General features: G+C 39.1%; 1 protein-coding gene across 1 annotated transcript in view; it reads right to left on the reverse strand.

Moving 5' to 3' along the window:
• The window catches only part of LOC127424385 (PI-PLC X domain-containing protein 3-like), a 30906-nt gene that overhangs the window by 6258 nt on the left and 5259 nt on the right, over positions 1-19389 (reverse strand). Inside the window, exon 2 of the mRNA XM_051669544.1 lies at positions 4516-5224. Within this exon, the coding sequence (XP_051525504.1) occupies positions 4516-5224 (709 nt within the window). The remainder of the gene's footprint in view (positions 1-4515; positions 5225-19389) is intronic.

Consider the following 19389-nt stretch of genomic DNA (forward strand, 5'->3'; position numbering starts at 1 on the left):
GCTGTGTGTGAACCTAGACGAACGTCCTGTTGCCAGGGCAATAGACTCTGTTTCTAGGTTTGGAGCTGAACTCGCAGGCGATGCAGGCGTCACCCCAGTGTCTAGCAATGTTCAGAGTGGGACATATTCTCCCTGCGAGAACATTTCACAAACTTTTAGGGCTCATGATCGCAGCGTCCGCTGTCATTCCCCTGGGCATGTTGTATGCAAGACTTTTTCAGTGTTGGATGAACTCCACACAAAGGGACTTCAACCACTAACGAATGCACTTCGTCCCTTCAGAGTGATGCATGGGTGCCAACAAACTCTGCCATGGAAATGGACCCGCCTTCTGATGTCGGGTGTGCTGTTGGGACAGGTGTGTCACCGCAAGGTGATAATGACAGATGCCTCCACCACGGGTTGGGGCGCTGTACACGAAAGTCCAGCGTATGGAGTCTGGATGGGCCAGCGGCAATATTGGCACATAAACTGGCTGGAGATGCTCATGGTGCTGCTGCCGTTAAGGTTTTTCCTTCTGGAGATTCAGGACAGTCATGTCCTCATCCAGTCAGACAACAGGACGGTGGTGACCTACATCAATCGCCTGGGAGCAGTGCACTCTCGTGCCATGCTAAGGCTGGTACATTGCATTCATCTGTGGGTACGGGACAATGTAATATCTCTACGAGCCGTACATGTTCCGGGCCGGGTGAACTTGGGGGTGGATCTCCTGTCCAGACAGGATCTGAAGCCCTGAAAATGGACATTACATTCTCAGATTATGGAACAAATCTGGAGGAGGTTTGGCAGAGAGGAAGTGGACCTGTTCTCTTCAAGCGACATGTCGCACTGTCCCCTCTGGTTTTCTCTCTCACACCCGGCACCACTGGGCATCAAATCACTGGCGCATCAGTGGCCGAAAACGCATCTTTACGCGTTTCCACTGATCAGTCTGCACTTTTGAATGATGGGTAATCCCCCGCTGTGGTTGATACCATTCTAAATGCTAGAACTCAATCACCGAGGAGTGTATATACGTTTAAGTGGCATATTTTTCTTCTTGGTGTACAGCACAAAGTGAAAATCCAGTTCACTGCTCTGTCAGTACAGTGCTAGAATTTTTACAGGAGCATTTCAGGGCCGGGGTTGCCCCAGCAATGCTTAAAGTCTATGTTCCTGCTATAGCGACTTAACATGTGCTTATCAATGGAGTCTCTATTGGTATGGGATTTATCTGTTGTCTTAGAGGTGCTCTCGGGTGCTCTGTTTGAGCCCTTGACAACAGATACTGATACGTTTTTAACTCTCAAAACGGCACTGCTAGTGGCATTGGCCTCATTTAAGAGAGTTAGTGATTTGCATGCCCTGTTGGTCAATCCCCTGTGTATGGATTTTGTGCCAGGGTGTTCTAAGTTTGTGTTAAGACCTTGCTTGGGCTATTTGCACAAGACTATTTCTACGTCATTTCGCTCGCAGACAATTATTTTTCAAGCTTTCTCTCCTTCCTCATTTGAGTTGGAGGAGCATGAAAGGTTACATATGCTTTGCCCAGTTCAGGTGCTGCGAGTTTATGTTGACCGTACTAGCCAGTGGTGTAAGTCAGAGCAGTTGTTTGTGTGCTTTGGTGGCCGCAACAGAGGTGTTTCAGTGTCCAAGCAAAGACTGTCTCATTAGCTTATTGATGCAATTTCGAGTGCTTACGAAGCATGGTTTACCTTTGCCTTTGGGTATTCAAGCTCATTCTACGAGGAGCATTCCATCCTCATGCGCTTTGGCTAGAGGTGCATCCTTGGAGGACATTTGTATGGCAGCAGGGTGGTCCTCTCTGCATACATTTGTTATATTTTATAATCTGGACGAGGGTTTGACTCCTGCTTCCCAGGTTCTCTCTGTTGGAACAGGAGTAAATTCATGATTCCTTTTATTCAGACGCTTTAGCTTGCTTGTGCGCTGCTGAATGCTTGCCACATGGGCTTAGACCGCTGGCAGCTACTGTTCGTATGCCATGAATTTATTTAGTTCCCATAGTGATCATATGCAGCTCGAGTTGCACAAAAGGGAATGTCTCAGGTACGCACGTAACCTTAGTTCCCTGAGGGGAATGAGACGATGCGTAGCTGGCCATACACTCTAGCAGCTGCATAGGCTCGTGCCTTTTGAAGAAAATCTGACTCGATGGTGCGAAAGCGAGCTCCTTTATGGAGCCTGTGATGTAACTCCCTAGGAGGCATCACTTAAACGCCATCAGCCAATAAATTGGCGTGATTGTATAAGGGCTTCAGACCACGTGACACTCGGACGGTGTCCCATAGCAATCATACGCAGCATCTTGTTCTCCTCAGAGAACCATGGTTACGTATGTAACTGGGACGCTTTTTAAACTATCATTTTAAAAGTTTGTAAGATTGTTTCCCTTTTGCGCACCTAAGGGATGACCAACAATTACAATTAGAATCTCTTTTAAACTGAAAAATTGGGATTTGTCTTCCAACACTTAAACTTGCAATTTTCTTCAGACAATCTGAAAGACTTACAAAGATATGACAACATTTCCTGAAAATGAATACTGTATACTGTAGCTAACAGCCAATGCTCAATGGTTTTTATATTGCATTCTGGTAATTTCTAGAGAGCGAAGGTTTCAATGCACTCAAACACTTTTGACAAAGTGACAGCCCTAGAAATGACCGACTCCCTGGGCAATGTACTTGTTACTGAACTGGGGAGCAGATTGAGACACACACTATGACTCAGGAGTCATCTCATGCTCTGCTGCTCACCCTGAGATGATGCGGCGGCTCGCAGGCTTTATCAGCTCATAAGACACTGTGCCTGTCAGATTGCAGTGCACTGGCTGAGCCCCTATCATTTTACACTCTGTACCCCCTCCCCTCATCTATAATTAATCTTCCATCAGTGCAATCAATGCGAATGTTCCAGTTACACCAAGTTACACCAAGCTGAAATAATGTGCTGCTCCATACCAAATACTCAGGGGGGATTGGATACATATGTGGATAGCATGAACATGGTCTCACAAGTTATGATGCATATGGTCTGGCTTAACTGCATGCACAATGGCACAATATATATCATGCATAGTGACAGGCAAAAAACAACAACAGTAGATCATCCACTGACAGATGCAGATGCAAATGTATTCCAAACGACAAGTGGAGAGATATCTTCTCAGTCACTTGACTGAGCACAATATTGGTACACTCTAGAACCAATGGAGCAAATATGTGGTTCTATCATGCAGAGTCTTTTTAAAAAATCAGCTTTATGCCAAGAGTTTCATGTTTTTAACTGAGCCTTATGAATCGTGATCAGTTAAGCTCAAGAGACTGTCAAGCAATGGTTAATAACTGTAATGACATTAAATTGGTACTGTAAAAAATCTGCATGGCACTTTTTTCCCCTCAATATGAGGATAACAGAAAGAGATCTAATAATTCACTATGTTCTCTGATGCCACACATGTCCCTGAATTGATTATGTAATAATGGAGAGCAGTATGCTGACCAAGGTTATTATCGTTGAAAACTAATACACTAATATTTCGTTTTAAAACTGAAGTTGAAGCAAGGTCACAAAATGTAAAGTATATGTGTAAAGTCTGAGATATGAATGATTAGAAAGTACGTGTCTACATCATTAGATTCTGAGCGCTTCTTCATGAGAAGAAAACACTTCCTTCAAATCACTGTCCTGCCTTATGCATGATATTACAGCAGAGAATTCAAAATCACACGCGGATGTGACAGCAGTTCCTGACCGATGCAAGTTCAACAGCACTCAGATATGAGAGGGGCCTTTGCACTAAACACCCTGGTAACATCGAAATCACTCATCAGAATGGACCGCTGTCCATGACCGGACTGGAGCGAGCATGTTTCTTGACCGCAGCTCTGCTACTCTAGTGCTCCAAACATGAAGCAGCTGTTTGTTTAGACGCACATATGTGCCTTCTTTGTATGTCTGATCATGAACAGGACAACATGATGGCTTGCTCAAAAACAGAAGACAATGATTAAAACCATAATCTCAAAGTCATGTCAACTCTCTTTTTGGTATCCTTTACATTGTGCGAAATTTAGCAGGATTTAGGCCTACAGGGTTTACCGGCATAACTTCATCATGACAATGAAGTTGAAATACTAGATAACTTTACACAGATAAGGAAAGTAAGTGAGTTTATCAGACTAGAGTCATGTTAACATATTATGTTAAAGTTTTGTGGCTAGACTTTAGACAGTGTATATTTAATGTTTTGTGCATTGTACCCATTTACATTCATTATATGTGCCTTATTGAACGTGATTTTTATTTTTTATTTTTTCAAAAGAGAGATGAGCTGAAATTATTTGTTGTGGTAATTAACATTATGCCACAAAGTCCGGGGCAATTTAGAGTCTCCAGTTCAAATATAAACTAAAACGAATAATAATATTTAAAAAAACAATAAAAACACAACAATATAAAAATAAAAAATAGTGAAAGTTTAAAAACCATAAAAACCTTGATTCCTACCTCTCTGTGATGGTCTCCCTCAGGCCACTGGTGACACCTTTCATGACGGTGCTTGCTTTAGGAGTGAGAACCACCTGGGACACAAAAAAGGTGCCCTTACGTCTCCGATCCTTGACAGAGGCTTGAAGGAATTGAATAAGCTTTTCGGGATCTGTAGTATTGGCCCAAGGGGAGGGCATCATCTGACCCGGCCACAAGAAAGGAACCTCCAGAGCCATGGGATTGTGATAGAAGACCAGCACCTGATACTCCTTTTCCCAGAGGTACTTCAGGCTTACCTCTTGAGCAAACACTACTGGGCAGAGTCGGTCCCCAAAGATGGTTCGCAGCATCTGGACCAGCTTCTCGTGATGGAGGTTCTGTATGCCATAGAAGTGGTTGAAGTCCAGGAACACCACTTCGCGAGCATGGGAGGCCAGGAATGTGCTGATCTGCTCCAGGCCTTCGCGTACGGTGGCGCTGAACAGACCATGTGCAAAGTAGAGCTCATTGTCGGGGTCTCTGGGTTTGGTAGATATGCGGAGATCAAAGAAGCGGATCCCTGCCTCCAGCTGGTTTGTGAAGTTCATCGTCTGTGTTGCCAACCATTTCCTCATCAGCTTCTTGGCCACAGTACCAAACACAGAGACAAAGTTCTGCACTGTCTCGGGCTGTTCAGGTCCAACTGGTGAGGCCTCATCAATGTAGAAACTAAAAGAGTCATGGGAACCTGGATGAGAGGGTTTTTGCGTTAGTATGTTTCTTTTAGAAAAAGCATATACACTGTATGACAGGGTTCCCCAATTAGTTTTCACCAAGGGCCAAATTCTGTCAGTAATACAAAATCAAGGGCCACTGCCATGTTATGAAAAAGTGTTTGTGCTGCTGCTATAATTATTTTTATTATTACTATTGTTAATATTATTACTATTGTTGTTTTTATTATTAAAAGAGATTTTTTTATTAGTTCTTTTTCTCAGTATTAGTAGCCTGTTTTATTTATTCAAGCAATTATGAACATTTTGTTTGTATACAGATACAAAAAACGACACAACTTTGCCTGCTAAAAAAAAAAAAAAAAAAAAAAAAAACTTGGGCTGGTTTGAGTATTTCTGTAACTGCTGATCTCCTGGGATTTTCACGCACAACAGTCTCTAGAATTTACTCTGAATGGTGCCTAAAACAAAAAACATCCAGTGAGCGGAAGTTCTACGGATGGAAACGCCTTGTTGATGAGGTCAACAAAGAATGGCCAGACTGGTTCTAACTGACAAAGTCTACAGTAAATCAGACAACCGCTCTGTACAAGTTGTGGTGAGAAGAATAGCATATATATATACACACACACACTGGTCTACAGATTTTGCTCTTATGGAAAGAAATTGGTACTTTTATTCACCAAAATGGCATTCAACTGATCACAATGTATAGTCAGGACATTAATAACGTGAAAAATTACTATTACAATTTGAAAAAAATGTTCAGAACTTCTTAAATTATTTCAAAGAGTTCTCATCAAAAAATCCTCCACATGCAGCAATGACAGCTTTGCAGATCCTTGGCATTCTAGCTGTCAGTTTGTCCAGATGTTCAGGTGACATTTCACCCCATGCTTCCTGTAGCACTTGCCATAGATGTGGCTGTATGTCGGGCACTTCTCAAGTTCAAGTTCAAGTTCAAGTGGTTTTTTATTGTCGTTCAACCATATACAGTTAGTACAGTACACAGCGAAACGAGACAACGTGCGCGCTTTGCCTCTCTGATGGCCCGGCACAGTTTGACCTGTTGTCGCCTGCTCTGAAGGCGGAGTCCCGGGTCCTCAGCAGCGCACGCACCTCCGCAGTCATCCACGGCTTCTGGTTGGAGCGTGTGGTGATGGTCTTGGAGAAAGTAACATCATCAAAGCACTTGCTGATGTAGCTGGTCACTGATGCTGTTTTCACCTGCTTCAGAAGCGGTTCTGTGCACCTGATGAGCGGTCTGTATGCTGGGATTAGCATAACAGAGATGTGGTCTGAGTAGCCAAGGTGGGGGCGGGGCTCCGCCCGGTACGTGCCTGGGATGTTTGTGTAAACAAGATCCAGCCTGTTCGCCCCTCTCGTTGCAAAGTCCACATACTGATGGAATTTAGGGAGCACTGTCTTGAGATTCGCATGGTTGAAATCTACGGCGACAATAAACAGTCCGTCAGGGTGAGCATTCTGCAGTTCGCTAATAGCCCCATACAGTTCACAGAGCGCTTCCTTAGCATTAGCACCGGGTGGAATGTAAACTCCGGTTATAATGAGAGTGGTGAATTCCCGTGGTAAATAAAAAGGTCTGCATCTAACAGTCACAAACTCCACCAGCGATGAGCAGCAGCTAGAGACTAGCATAGAGTTCTTGCACCATTCCGTGTTGATGTAAACACACAAGCCACCACCGCGAGTTTTACCACACAGAGCTGCATTTCTGTCGGCACGAAACGAGGTGAGCCCGTCTAGCTGAATGGCGGCATCCAGAACTCTGTCACTGAGCCACGTCTCCATGAAAACAAAGACTCAGCAGTCTCTAAACTCATGCTGCGTAGTCTGCTGGAGTCGGATGTAGTCCAGTATATTGTCCAAGGAGCAAACATTTGAGAGCAGGATAGACGGGAGAGCCGGCCGGCTAGGGTTTGTTTTTAGCCTAGCATGGACCCCTGCCCTCTTGCCGCGCTTCTCACGCACCTTACAGTCTAGCTGATCCCACAAATGCTCAATGGGGTTAAAATCCATAACACTCTTTTCCAATTATCTGTTGTCCAATGTCTGTGTTTCTTTGCCCACTCTAACCTTTTCTTTTTCTTTTTCTGTTTCAAAAGTGGCTTTTTCTTTGCAATTCTTCCCATAAGGCCTGCACCCCTGTGTCTTCTCTTTACTGTTTTACATGAAACTGGTGCTGAGCAGGTAGAATTCAATGAAGCTGTCAGCGGAGGACATTTGAGGCATCTAATTCTCAGACTAGAGACTCTGATGTACTTATCCTCTTGTTTAGTTGTACATCTGGCTTCCCACATCTCTTTCTGTCCTTGTTAGAGCCAGTTGTCCTTTGTCTTTGAGGACTGTAGTGTACACCTTTGTTTGAAATCTTCAGTTATTTGGCAATTTCAAGAAATGTATATCCTTTATTCCTCAAAACAATGTTTGACTGACGAGTTTCTAGAGACTTAATTTTTGACCTAATATTGACCGTAAGACATGCCAGTTTATTGCATATTGTGGCAACTCAAAAACAAACACAAAGACAATGTTAAGTTTCATTTAATGAACCAAATAGCTTTCAACTGTGTTTGATATAATGGCAAGTGATTTTCTAGTACCAAATTTGCAATTTAGCATGATTACTCAAGGATAAGGTGTTGGAGTGAAGGCTGCTAGAAATGGGGCCTGCCTAGATTTGATCAGAAATGACTTTTTTCAAATAGTGTGGTGCTATTTTACATCAGTAATGTCCTGACTATACTTTGTGATCAGCTGAATGCCACTTTGGTGAATTAAATTACCAATTTCCTTCAGAAACAGCTAAATCTGTACATTATTCCAAACTTTTGGCCACCAGTGTGTGTATATATATATATATATATAGAGAGAGAGAGACTATATCTATATATATATATAGATACCTTCAGTATATATTGTATATATTGTCTGCTTTGATGGTATGGTATAATGGAATAATGTATTAGCAACCCCTTGCATTCTTAATGCACCATAAAATAACCCACAGGAAAATTGTTGCTAGGGCCTGCAATATAATAACATGGAATTCACAAGCATGCTTTCAAAGTACAGTAAATACAGAGCAAAGCCAGGTGCTATGTTTGATCTCCAAAAATCACAAACAACTACAACCTATTTAAATACATGCATTGCTAATCTATTAAAATGAAAGCAGCAAGCAATCAATAAACAGTGTCAGAGAGATGATCTGAATAACATTTTTAATGAATAAACAATACATCTCTCCATCTGAAGGCAGCACTGTATTCATCAACATTCACCATGGGAAAGGGCCATTAGGCAAGCAGCTGTCTCGGCAGAGACATTTCAGCAATAAGCACAACAACAGAACCAGTCGAAATGATGGGAGCATTAGATAGTGCTTTTAACAAGCCAATGAGCACTCGTTAATGGGTACAGTGTTGAACAGGCACAGAAAGAAAGAAAGAAAGAAAGAGAAAGAAAAAAATTATAGAACAATGGAAGGAAGGAAGGAAGGAAGGAAGGAAAGACAATAAAGTAAAACAGAAATAAAAAGAAAGTCAGAATCATAGTTTTCATGTTGGTGAAAGAATAAGGAAGGAAGGAAAGAAAGAAAGAAAGAAAGAAAGAAAAAAGACAGGAAGGAAGGAAGGAAGGAATGAATAAAGGAAGGAAGGGGTAAGCGGAAGGAAGGAAATTTGTGTCAAATTGAGATTAATGAGTAACAAGACAATATATCTCATTTCCCTCCTTGACATAGGTAATGTGTTCTGGTACATGGAAATGGAGAGGAGTCTGCACTAACACAATTTTCACATGTCTCATCGGATTAGAGCCTGACAAGGCAGATAAGATATATGAGCATAATTGTGCACTTTAGAAGAGGCATTTTGACAAGGACATGGAGGCTGAAGGTCAAGTTCAACTTCAAGGGCATCTCAACATATTCTAATGGTTACACTCCTTTTTTAAAATTCTAATAGTATTAGCTATTATTGCTGTAACCTTCATTACATTCATGTTGACCGGCAATATAGACCTATTACTGCGTTTAACCAGGGGCGTAGATTCACCAGGGGCGTAGATTGTTTAAAAGAAGTGAGCAATCTGAAATTCAACAGACCTGGGCAAATAATATTCTATGAGAACACACTGGATTTATTGTGTTCTAATAGCTCATGAATTAAATGCAGAGAGTATTCTCCTGTTATGGGATCCCTGCCTTGAGATGTACTGAGCTGATATAAAGTAGATTTGAGGAAAATAATTTTTGGTAAAATGGACCATTTAACAAACTGACAGTAACTGACTGGTCTCATGTTTTACCTCAGAGAGGAGGTGCATTGGATCAAATTAAAGACATCAATAATTCTGTCCCATTTCTGTTTTTGAAACATCCATTCCAGAGATGATCTTTGAGACAGCAAATGTTGTTGTGCAGTGAAGTCACACACTAGTCTACAGCTAGCTGTTGATTTAATGGGCCAATATTGTCCTATTGTTATATACTGTACATTACAAAGATTTAAATTATATTATTATTTAATAATAATTAATTATAATAAATCCATTATTATATTTTATTTAGCTATTTATGTTTTTAAATTAAATATATTATTATTTAAATAAAGTATATACCTGTATCTTATAAATCAAGTGTTAAAAAAGGAAGAACTAATTGAAATATAAAATATGATGCTGTTATGAGTGGTTCTAAGAGCCAAAACACAGAAACAATCATAAAATGGATAGTTCCAGTCATGAATGCTGATCGATCAGTCAGTACAACATTCCAGCCATGCTAAAATACACAATATAATAACACGTGTACACCTTATCACCGTGCAGCATCCATAGTGGAACGGATTGTTATTGTTGCATAGCTATGTTGTTACGTCAGGGATTATATCTTCTAATGGTGGGATGGCACTTAATACATTTGCTTAATAAATAATGTTAATGAAAAAATGCATCCCTTAATTATGTGGTAACTGTTTCATAAAAACAATAAAGCACTCAAGCCCATGCTATATTGTGGATATAGTCATGTCTGAAAGGGCTGCAGCCACTCTGCAGTGCTCCATGCCTAACAATGCCCTTTAAGCTTCACTATATTCACAATATAGCACAGCTTCTTATACCTTATTGCTTAAAGATATGATACTAATGAAAAGCCCCAGTAAAAAACTCTGTTTTCTCAGATTTCATCCTAATGTGAATGGTAACGTTGGATACTGTTTTAAGTGAAGACTAGCATTATTTTCTATCATGATCTATCATTTGTGTACATTCAGAGTTTATATTGACCAATAATCTCCCTGATTTAAAGGTTCACTGTCCACTGCGGTCCAGTGACAGGGTAGCCATGCTAAAAAGCAAACTAACAACTGTAACACTTACAGCAGGTTCTATTTTAGGGTTTACTGTGACCCATTGGGCTGCCATTGTGATGATGTAACTACAGTTCACAAAAGATTGGCATGCAACTGTCAACAACAGGGCACTTCCTCACAGTGCAGCAGGAAAGAGCAGGGGCGGTTCTAGACCATTTTGAGTAGGGGGGCCAGGGTGGGGCCGGGTGTGCTTGAAGGGGGGCAACTGTATTATACCTTAAATGACCCCTGTTCACATATAACACATAATTTGCTGTTTCAATATTTGCAGACATGCAATTTATTTTTTAAAGACAACCAAAAATTCACCAAATTTGAGTAAAAAATTTGAAAATACTGTATATAAACAAATAGGCTCATGACAAATGTTTCAATAAGTCAATACACACTAACATTCTGATTTTACACACAAACTTTAAGCCATGTTGCCATGCTGTTCTTTAGAAAGACTAATGCAGTAAAGTTTTTGGGTAAAATGAATGATAGGCTGCACATCAAGATTTTAAGCTGTAGGCTATAATCAGCATGTACAGGTCTTGTAAATGGTCACGATTTCCTTTAAGATTCTTTTAAGAATTTTTAAGCACATTTTTAAATTCACTAGTTCATTTTAAATGGTCCAGTGTAACAAGTGCATTTTTAAATGTATGTCTCAATTATGAGTTTAAACAAGTTGCATGCATCGTACTTATATGTGACTAATTAGATGGCTTTAATGTGTTTTTTTTTTTAATTTTAATTATTATGTCTGCCAGTGTCTATGCACATTCCTTATTGAGCGCACTTGGTGTGCGCCTCTTATTAGATAATGCAGTTGCTAATATTAAGCTCAATTCTCCGTTATTGAGCACACGTGTGCCTCTCCCTTGTGAATGGTGCACTGCGTGTTAAATATTTGATTGATAAATGGTGTTCATATAAAGGACTTTGTATTTGTTATCTTCCCTGTAAACTGTTTAGTGCTTCTCTTGCATTTAGTTTGTAAGAGAAGCAGCAGAATCAACTCTGCAGCTTTGTTCTCTCTCTCTCGGTTAGTTGTTCATTTGCTTTTTTATTCTTGCACCTGTACCCAACAGTACCAATATTAATCTATATGTATTATTAGGCTGAAACAGGGCTGTAACCGCAAAATACATTGACGGGGACAAGTCCCACCCAATAATCAGATATGGCCAGATTGTCCCCTCCCAATAATTGATAACTTTGTTGCTGTTCTGCTGCAATCCACTATGCACCGCTGTCTAAGTTGTTGCAGGAATAACATAAAGGTTTACAAAAAAATTTTTTTTTTTGCGTGCTTAGTATCATTTGAGATGTTATGCACAGTATGTGATTTGTATGTCATTCATAATTTTTCATGTGAAAACATTGACGGGGTAGTTTTCACCATATCAGGCTTAAGATAAAGCGCAAATGTGTGTATATTGTAAAGGAATTGAATGAATGTGGTAATCTGGCAGGTGTTTGAAGGAGCTTTTTAGAAAATTCACTTGATATGGTCTAAGAAAATGTCCATAAAACACAAAGTAAAGCATTTTCACCCCTTAGATTAGAACTAGAACATGGTAAAACCTGTGACTTGTGGTTTCCATTGAGTTTTTAGGTTGTGACAAGGACAGCGTCATATATTTTTAGTGCAAACATTATTAGGTAATATTGAACAATCAATTCAAGATTTTCTAAATAATGTATTTGTCTTTAATTAATTCTGAATTTTGAATAGCATCTCCTAAGAGTCTTCTTTTAAAAGATACTTTATTTTGAGTGTCCTTGTCAGGTCTGTGCTCAAAAAAATGATCCACCAGTTAAAGGAGTAGTTCACCTAAAGATGTAAAATGTACTTTTATTCACTCAATTATTCACCCTTATGTTGTTCAAAACCCATATGCTGTTACAGCTCTATTCTATAGAATAACAGTTTATAGTGAGCAGGAGCTGTTGAGCTTCAAAAAGGACAAATATTATAAAGCACTATTAAAGTTTCAGTATAAAGACATTATAACAGTAGTCCAAATGACTTGTGCACTATATTCCAAGCTTTCTGAGTCCATACAACAGATTTGTGTTGTACGAACTACTTTTATGGTATTTGAATGATGATTTTTTTGTGACTTGAGGGCACTAAATAATCTTGTGTATTTTTTTATTTTTTTTTGATGTCATGTCATTTTACAGATTCATCTTTTCTTTGATACAGCACAAAAAAGAAAGAAAAGATGACGGAAACAGGTGAATTGCTAGCACAGCAGACGCAATGTTTGTCTTGTACTGTGAGAACTTAAAAAAAAAAGACATATTTTAAAACAAAAAATTATATATATATATATAACATTAAATAAAAGACAGTGAAAAAAATACCTCATTATTAATAACATAAGTTTGTACTATATGTTTAAGAAATTAAAACCCGACATATACACATACAAAAAAATATTTTATAACAAATGCTTGCCAAATAAGAGCGATCTCTAACGAATTGAGCTCAGGTGCATTCAGTAATGCAGAAAATCAGATCCAAATTGGGTTTCGTGATTAAAATGTTGGAAATTGCGCAATAAAAGTAACTTAACTTACACCAGCACGTAGGCCTATAATCCACATGAAGTAGAACTAAAACTGGAGTTGGCAGGTCCAAAGATGCAAAACGCTGAAAATTCTACCTTATCTCTAGAGGTTAGCTGTTGGTTCGTTATTCATTTGACATTTGGTTTCTCCTACCCACGCTATCTGGAGCCGTCAATTTTACAACAATATCAGTAGCACAATTAGGTTAAAGAATATATGACTATATCATACAGGCATAAAACATTGAACTCAAAAGGTCAACGCTTGTTGTAGCTGGAGAATTAAGCCACACCATGTCACGGTCCTGTCACTCTGTCAGTCTGGGTTTTTGTCTGACAGGACCATGGCATCATCGTCCCATGTCTGCCATGGGTTTCACTGTCTGTCTTTGTGTGAGCGCACAGTTTCGGTTGTATTCCCTGCCGTGCTCTCTTCGGTCTGTCTTGTTTCATGTCTGGAGTATGGTGTCTTGGTCCTGACTTCCTGTCTGGTTCGGTTTCGGTCTGTGTCGGGATCCGGACACTCATGCTCCATGTCTGTCTGTTATTGACATGGGTGCATCACGCTTATATCATCTTTCCAGCATGCACTCACTTCAATAGTTTCAATAGTCACGAACACGGGAGCGCCTCGCGTCGCTTTGCACGCCCAGGTCGCGAGCTGTCTTCATGTTGTGCTGAGGCTCGGTCACTTCAGTCTGAGATTTCGGGTTTGTGTGTGGCCGAACTCTCGCACAGGTGTCCTGTCTTGTTTTTGTCACCTGTTGCGTGCATCGCGTGGCGTTTGCCTCGCGATGTACGCTCAGGTTTCGTTTAGTGTGAGGATGCGTGGCATAGCTTTGTTTGGTGTTGCTTCGCATTCTCTTGTCTTGTTTGTTGGTTGGCATGGGGCGTATATTGCCTTATTGTCTTGGCGATGTGCGCTCATGCCATTCGGGTGTTTTGTTGTCTTGTGAGAGCATGTGACTTTGTTTTGTCTCTCTGTCTTATGTCATACACCGCCTCCTAGTTTGCCCATTATCAGATTATTAGTCACACCTGCCCTGTCTTGTTAACCTGTTGATTTCTCTCCCTATTTTAGTCTCCTCGCGTTTGCTCTCCAGTACAAGTTCGTCTTGTTTCCTGTCTTGTTGGTTCTCTCATGTCGGTCCTGTCAGTCGGTCTGTTTCCTCCTTCCCTGATTCACGTAGCCCAGTCCGGTCAGCCCTGTTCCCTGTTTTCCCTGCTTGGATTATTTACTTTGTGTTTTTCCCCTTCGGGGTAGTTTATGTTCATTTTCCCCCCTCGTGGGAGTTTTTGCTTTTGTGTATTTGCCCTTGTGTTTGTAAATAAATTCCCTTTTATTTTTCAACTCTGCGTTTGGGTCCTGTCTCTGCATTATGTGACACACCAGAAAAAAGAAATCCTCTATTTTGGGTCTAAAGTGCTGGATTAATGGATGAACTGTTGGATAGATGGACAGATTTAAAGATGACTCAGACATGAGCAATCAGTGCCATCGAGGTTTGAAGCCATTACAATTTTTCATGCCACTGCTGCAACTTTAAGTAATTTCACTCATGATGACTCTCGGAAAGATTTAGCATGTTAATGTGGGTATGACATATTGATAGGATATTGGTCTTGGCAGAATAGGTCTGCTATGCTGCTGCTGCATCAGAGCAAGTATGGAGACTTGCATCTGCTAGAAAATACACAGACATTCTAAGTTAAACATGTGGACATGCTGCTACACAGTTAGACAAAATGCAAGACATGCTGCAACAAGCAAGTATGAACATGCTGCTGTACAACTAAACATACAAACAACCCCCATGTAGCAGATCTAGACCAGTGAAGCTGGGGTGGAGGTGGGTTCAGAGAAAAAACTCTCACAGTGTGCTGCAGTAAAACCACTTGTCTGCAAAACTGAGCAATTTAAATGTTAGACAGAGAGACGCAAGTTGGTTGGCTACCTGATTACATGTCAAAGGACCAATCAATGTCACATGTGAGTGAACCGATTGGGTAACAGATAACAAGCTCAAAGAACCTAACAGCTTAAGCCACTTAGAGTTGCATGGCTGAACTTTAGTCATTGTAATCATTATGTATGTGTTTATGTCTGTGTCAAAAAAACAAAACAATTCCCACACCTTATCAAAGGAAACATTTTCAGAAGGCATTTTTACATCAAAGCAATGTAATGCTCTACTGTAAAATAATAAGGATAGAGATACATTGTGAAAAGTGGGCAGAAAAATTATTTGCAGAGAACAATTATCTTTGTAACGAAAAGGTGCTTTGAGTTTGGTGATTTCTGGCTTCTAACTGAGCACGTAAAATCAATCAAGTGAATATACCAAAATAATTTAGCCAAAATGTGCCCATTGAGGCTGCGTGTGGGGAGAAAAATTGACTTGGGCATAGCAGATGTGTTTCTAATGGCACTGCTGCTGTCTCAAGGTCAAATGTCTAGACATTTGAAGAGTGCTTCTATTGTACCACTGCAGTTAGATTATGCCAGCTTTTGTGAATCTCATCAACAAAAGCTATGGCTTTGTCATTAATGAATAGGTAGGATTACCAGGGATGTGTGCCATTTAGAATTTAACTGAGAATACCTTCTCAATTCCTTAATTTGAATGAAGGTAGCAAACAAGATGCAGAATTATATATATATATATATATATATATATATATATATATATATATATATATATATATATATATATATATATATATGAATTTCAGGAAGTGGACTTAAAATGGAAAGAATATAACTGCTATAGGATGATTCTCACAAAACCTGTCAAGAAAATGTAATCAAAACTCAAAACTAAAAAAAAAAAAAAAAAAAAAAAAAATCTGTACATTTTATTTTGTATAAAGAAAATTAAGCCTACATTTAGGGCCATTACATTTTTGGCATTTTCGGACACCTAAGCACATTTAAACCACAATTTCTACTACCGTAACCAATCTGGGTTTTTATTTTTATTTTCCCTCCCTAGCAACCGAGTCAATTTGGTTGCTAAGGAGACCTGGCTGGAGTCACTCAGCAGCCCTGGTATTCGAACTAGCGAACTCCAGGGGTGGTAGCCAGCGTATTTTACCACTGAGCTACCCACTTATACTTTTACTATTCCCATTGTTTTTAATAATGATTCTCATGCCTGAGCATGCTTTTTATTATTTTCTTTCCCCCATATTACAAAAAAAATAAATAAATAAATACAATGCTGTTGTAAATGTTGATTTAAAAACAAAAATGTAAAACAGTGCCAATAGTAGTACTATTATTTACTATTAATTAAAATTGTACTTAATTTATATTTATTTTACTTTTTATGTTTAATAAATTAACTTTAATGTAATGAAAGAACACTTCATTTCCCAGAAAGAATGCTCTAATTTATCCCAAACTCTTCAAAATGGAGCCAAACTAAAAGAAGCAAGCTTATAAACACTTATAAACAGAAGTTATCTGTTATTGCCTATTTTGTTGTTGGGTTAATGATTTTTTTTTGTTTGTTTGTTTGTTTTTTGACTGTGTTGAATTTCTTTGAATTGCAATAACTAAATTCCTTTTCCTTTCATTCGAATTCAAATTCAACATTATGTGGAGTGGCCAATTCAAACTAATTTCCAACTCATGAATTGAAAAGCAGACTTTTGTCAAATTCTGAATTGTGTCCAACCCTGAAGATTATGCAACCATATATGAAAAATATTTCAAGGGCAATATAATTATGCTTGGCCGCTGAGGAAATAATACATTTATTTTTGTGTCTGTCACTGGCTGCTATTCAAATGCTGATTCCATGCCAACTATGATTCATGGGCACAGGGACATCTCTTTATGAAAGTAAGTGCGTCAAAGCATGAATATCAATTATGGCTCTGCATAAAAACGAATGAAACCAGATTCCACCCCTGTCTCCAAACTGCAATAGTCTGCCTGCTTTCCAAATATGCTGGTGGCACATAAAGCAGCAGTGTTCTGCTTATGCTGCGTGCTTGTCACTTTAGCACAGCCACCCTCTGCACTGACACAATTCCCCTGCCCTGGTCTTGTCACCACTGCAGGTGACAATGGCAGGTGTAGTGGGGTGATGACCTCATCAAGCCATCCATAGAGCAGATTGCAGTGAAATAAGAGCCATACAAAAGCCCCCATCAGCTAAAGCACAAATGCATTTCTTTAAGATACAGAGACACATAGGTTAATTATATAAACCATTCAGAAACATCGTTCAATGTCCAACAAAGGGACTTTCAGGGTGCTGGGATAAATGTATCCCTTGGTGGCGAAGTTCCCGCTGGCACATACAAATTGGAAAAGGGCAGAACGTACAACATCTATTCCATTTAGTAATAGTTAGTCTGCCCCCTAGGGACTTGTTTGCAATAGAAGAATGACTCATGTTTTTGCAAGTGCGTTTGAAGAGGACAACAAGCTAATCTCTATTTTTTTTTTATTCATTCTATGATGAACATACTTTACACACATTGTCCGTGTTCAAAAGTTCAAGCTTTCATTAACATTTACTTACATAGATAAAGAAATATAGAAAAGAATAATAAAGAATGGAAAATAAAATAAAAATGAGAGTTTGCAAATGCTGCTTTAGAGATGAGTTAGGTGCAAATTTTAAAGGTAGAGCAAATTTCAAATGTTTTTATTCCTTTTTTTCTCTACAAAATATTGCAAATACTGATACTGCGAGTAAACTATGTTGAGATGCAACAAAAGGATCAGTCCAGCTCTAAGGAGAGGTTTGAGTTTATACATTTTTTTTTGGCCCTCTTAAATTGGAACAACTATGAGTTCCGAGGGAGGAAATAAAAGACACAGCAGAGTTTCTCTTAGTGCAATCACTGACCTTGACACTACTGGAGTTGGGAGAGCCAGTTTTAGTCCTGGAGTACTTAAAGGGACAGTTCACACAAAAATGAAAAATATGCCATCATTTACTCACCCTAACATTCACAAGCTAACATTCTGCTTACATCTTGTTTTGTGCTCCACGGAAGACAGACAGTCATACAAGTTTGAAACAAGATAATGGCGAGTAAATGATGTTTTAGGTGAACTATCCATTTAAAAACCCCAACCCCGGTGCAAATAAATGTAGATACTAATTGCACCCTGGTGCAAATAGTTTCAGATACTATTTGCACCATATTTAAATACTAACATACAGTATGGGCATCACCGTAGTGTGTTTATTGTGTTTATTTACAGTCCCACAGACACACTACATTAACCTCTGCCCTTAATCCTAACCTTAATCTTCCTTTAAAAAAAATAACCTTGGTTTTACAACAGTAACATTGGTGTCACCATGGTATTTTTGTAAATTTACAGTAACAAAATTAACCATGGCTACTATATTACCACAATATTACTGTACTAACACCAAAGTTAACTGTATTAAAACTATGGTTTCTGACAAAAAACATGGTTACTACAATATTAGTAATACAGTGGTGCAATCTACACACAAGCGATGCCGAGCTGTGGGAACGAGTGCGATCGACAGACCCCGCCTCCGGATCAAATCCTTCTCTGCACTCCTTGACTTTCACCGACTAAATCACTGTGATGAAATCAACATTTATATTCATTTTTATTTATTATTTTAAGTACTATTAAAGGAAATATTAAGAGTGGAAACAGGAAATCGGATGGGAAATAGAGAGGGACAAAACGCGGATTCGATCCAAGATTGCTAGGACATTACACATTCACACATTGTCTTTACACCCCACACCACTGCAGCAAAACCTTAAGTTTAGTTTCTCCTATATTTCTGTGGTTCCACCAGACTATTGGGGTGCAAATAGCTGCACTGTGTGGCAGATGCTATTTACACTGCGGTGCGAATAGACACTCTGTTTAAGAATATCAGGTTTGATGGTGTTATAATACAAATTGTCATCAAAATACGTCCACAAACTGACTTTGACGACTTAAATATCACTTTTGGCACAGATGGCTACTTTCCAAAAAGATTATATGGGAAAGAAATATTATGGTCCCTTTTCACAGATTATGATGACGTTTCCACCTTATTTAGCAGTTTAAACCTGGCAAACTTTTTTATACTTTCATTTTTTTTTGTTTTTGTCAATTTACAACATTATACTTTGTATTGTATTACCCTTGCATTCATTATTAAAATAATAATAATAATAATAATATATATATATATATATATATATATATATATA

Source organism: Myxocyprinus asiaticus, chromosome 33 (genome assembly GCF_019703515.2).
Source record: "Myxocyprinus asiaticus isolate MX2 ecotype Aquarium Trade chromosome 33, UBuf_Myxa_2, whole genome shotgun sequence".
Classification (NCBI taxonomy): Eukaryota; Metazoa; Chordata; class Actinopteri; order Cypriniformes; family Catostomidae; genus Myxocyprinus; species Myxocyprinus asiaticus.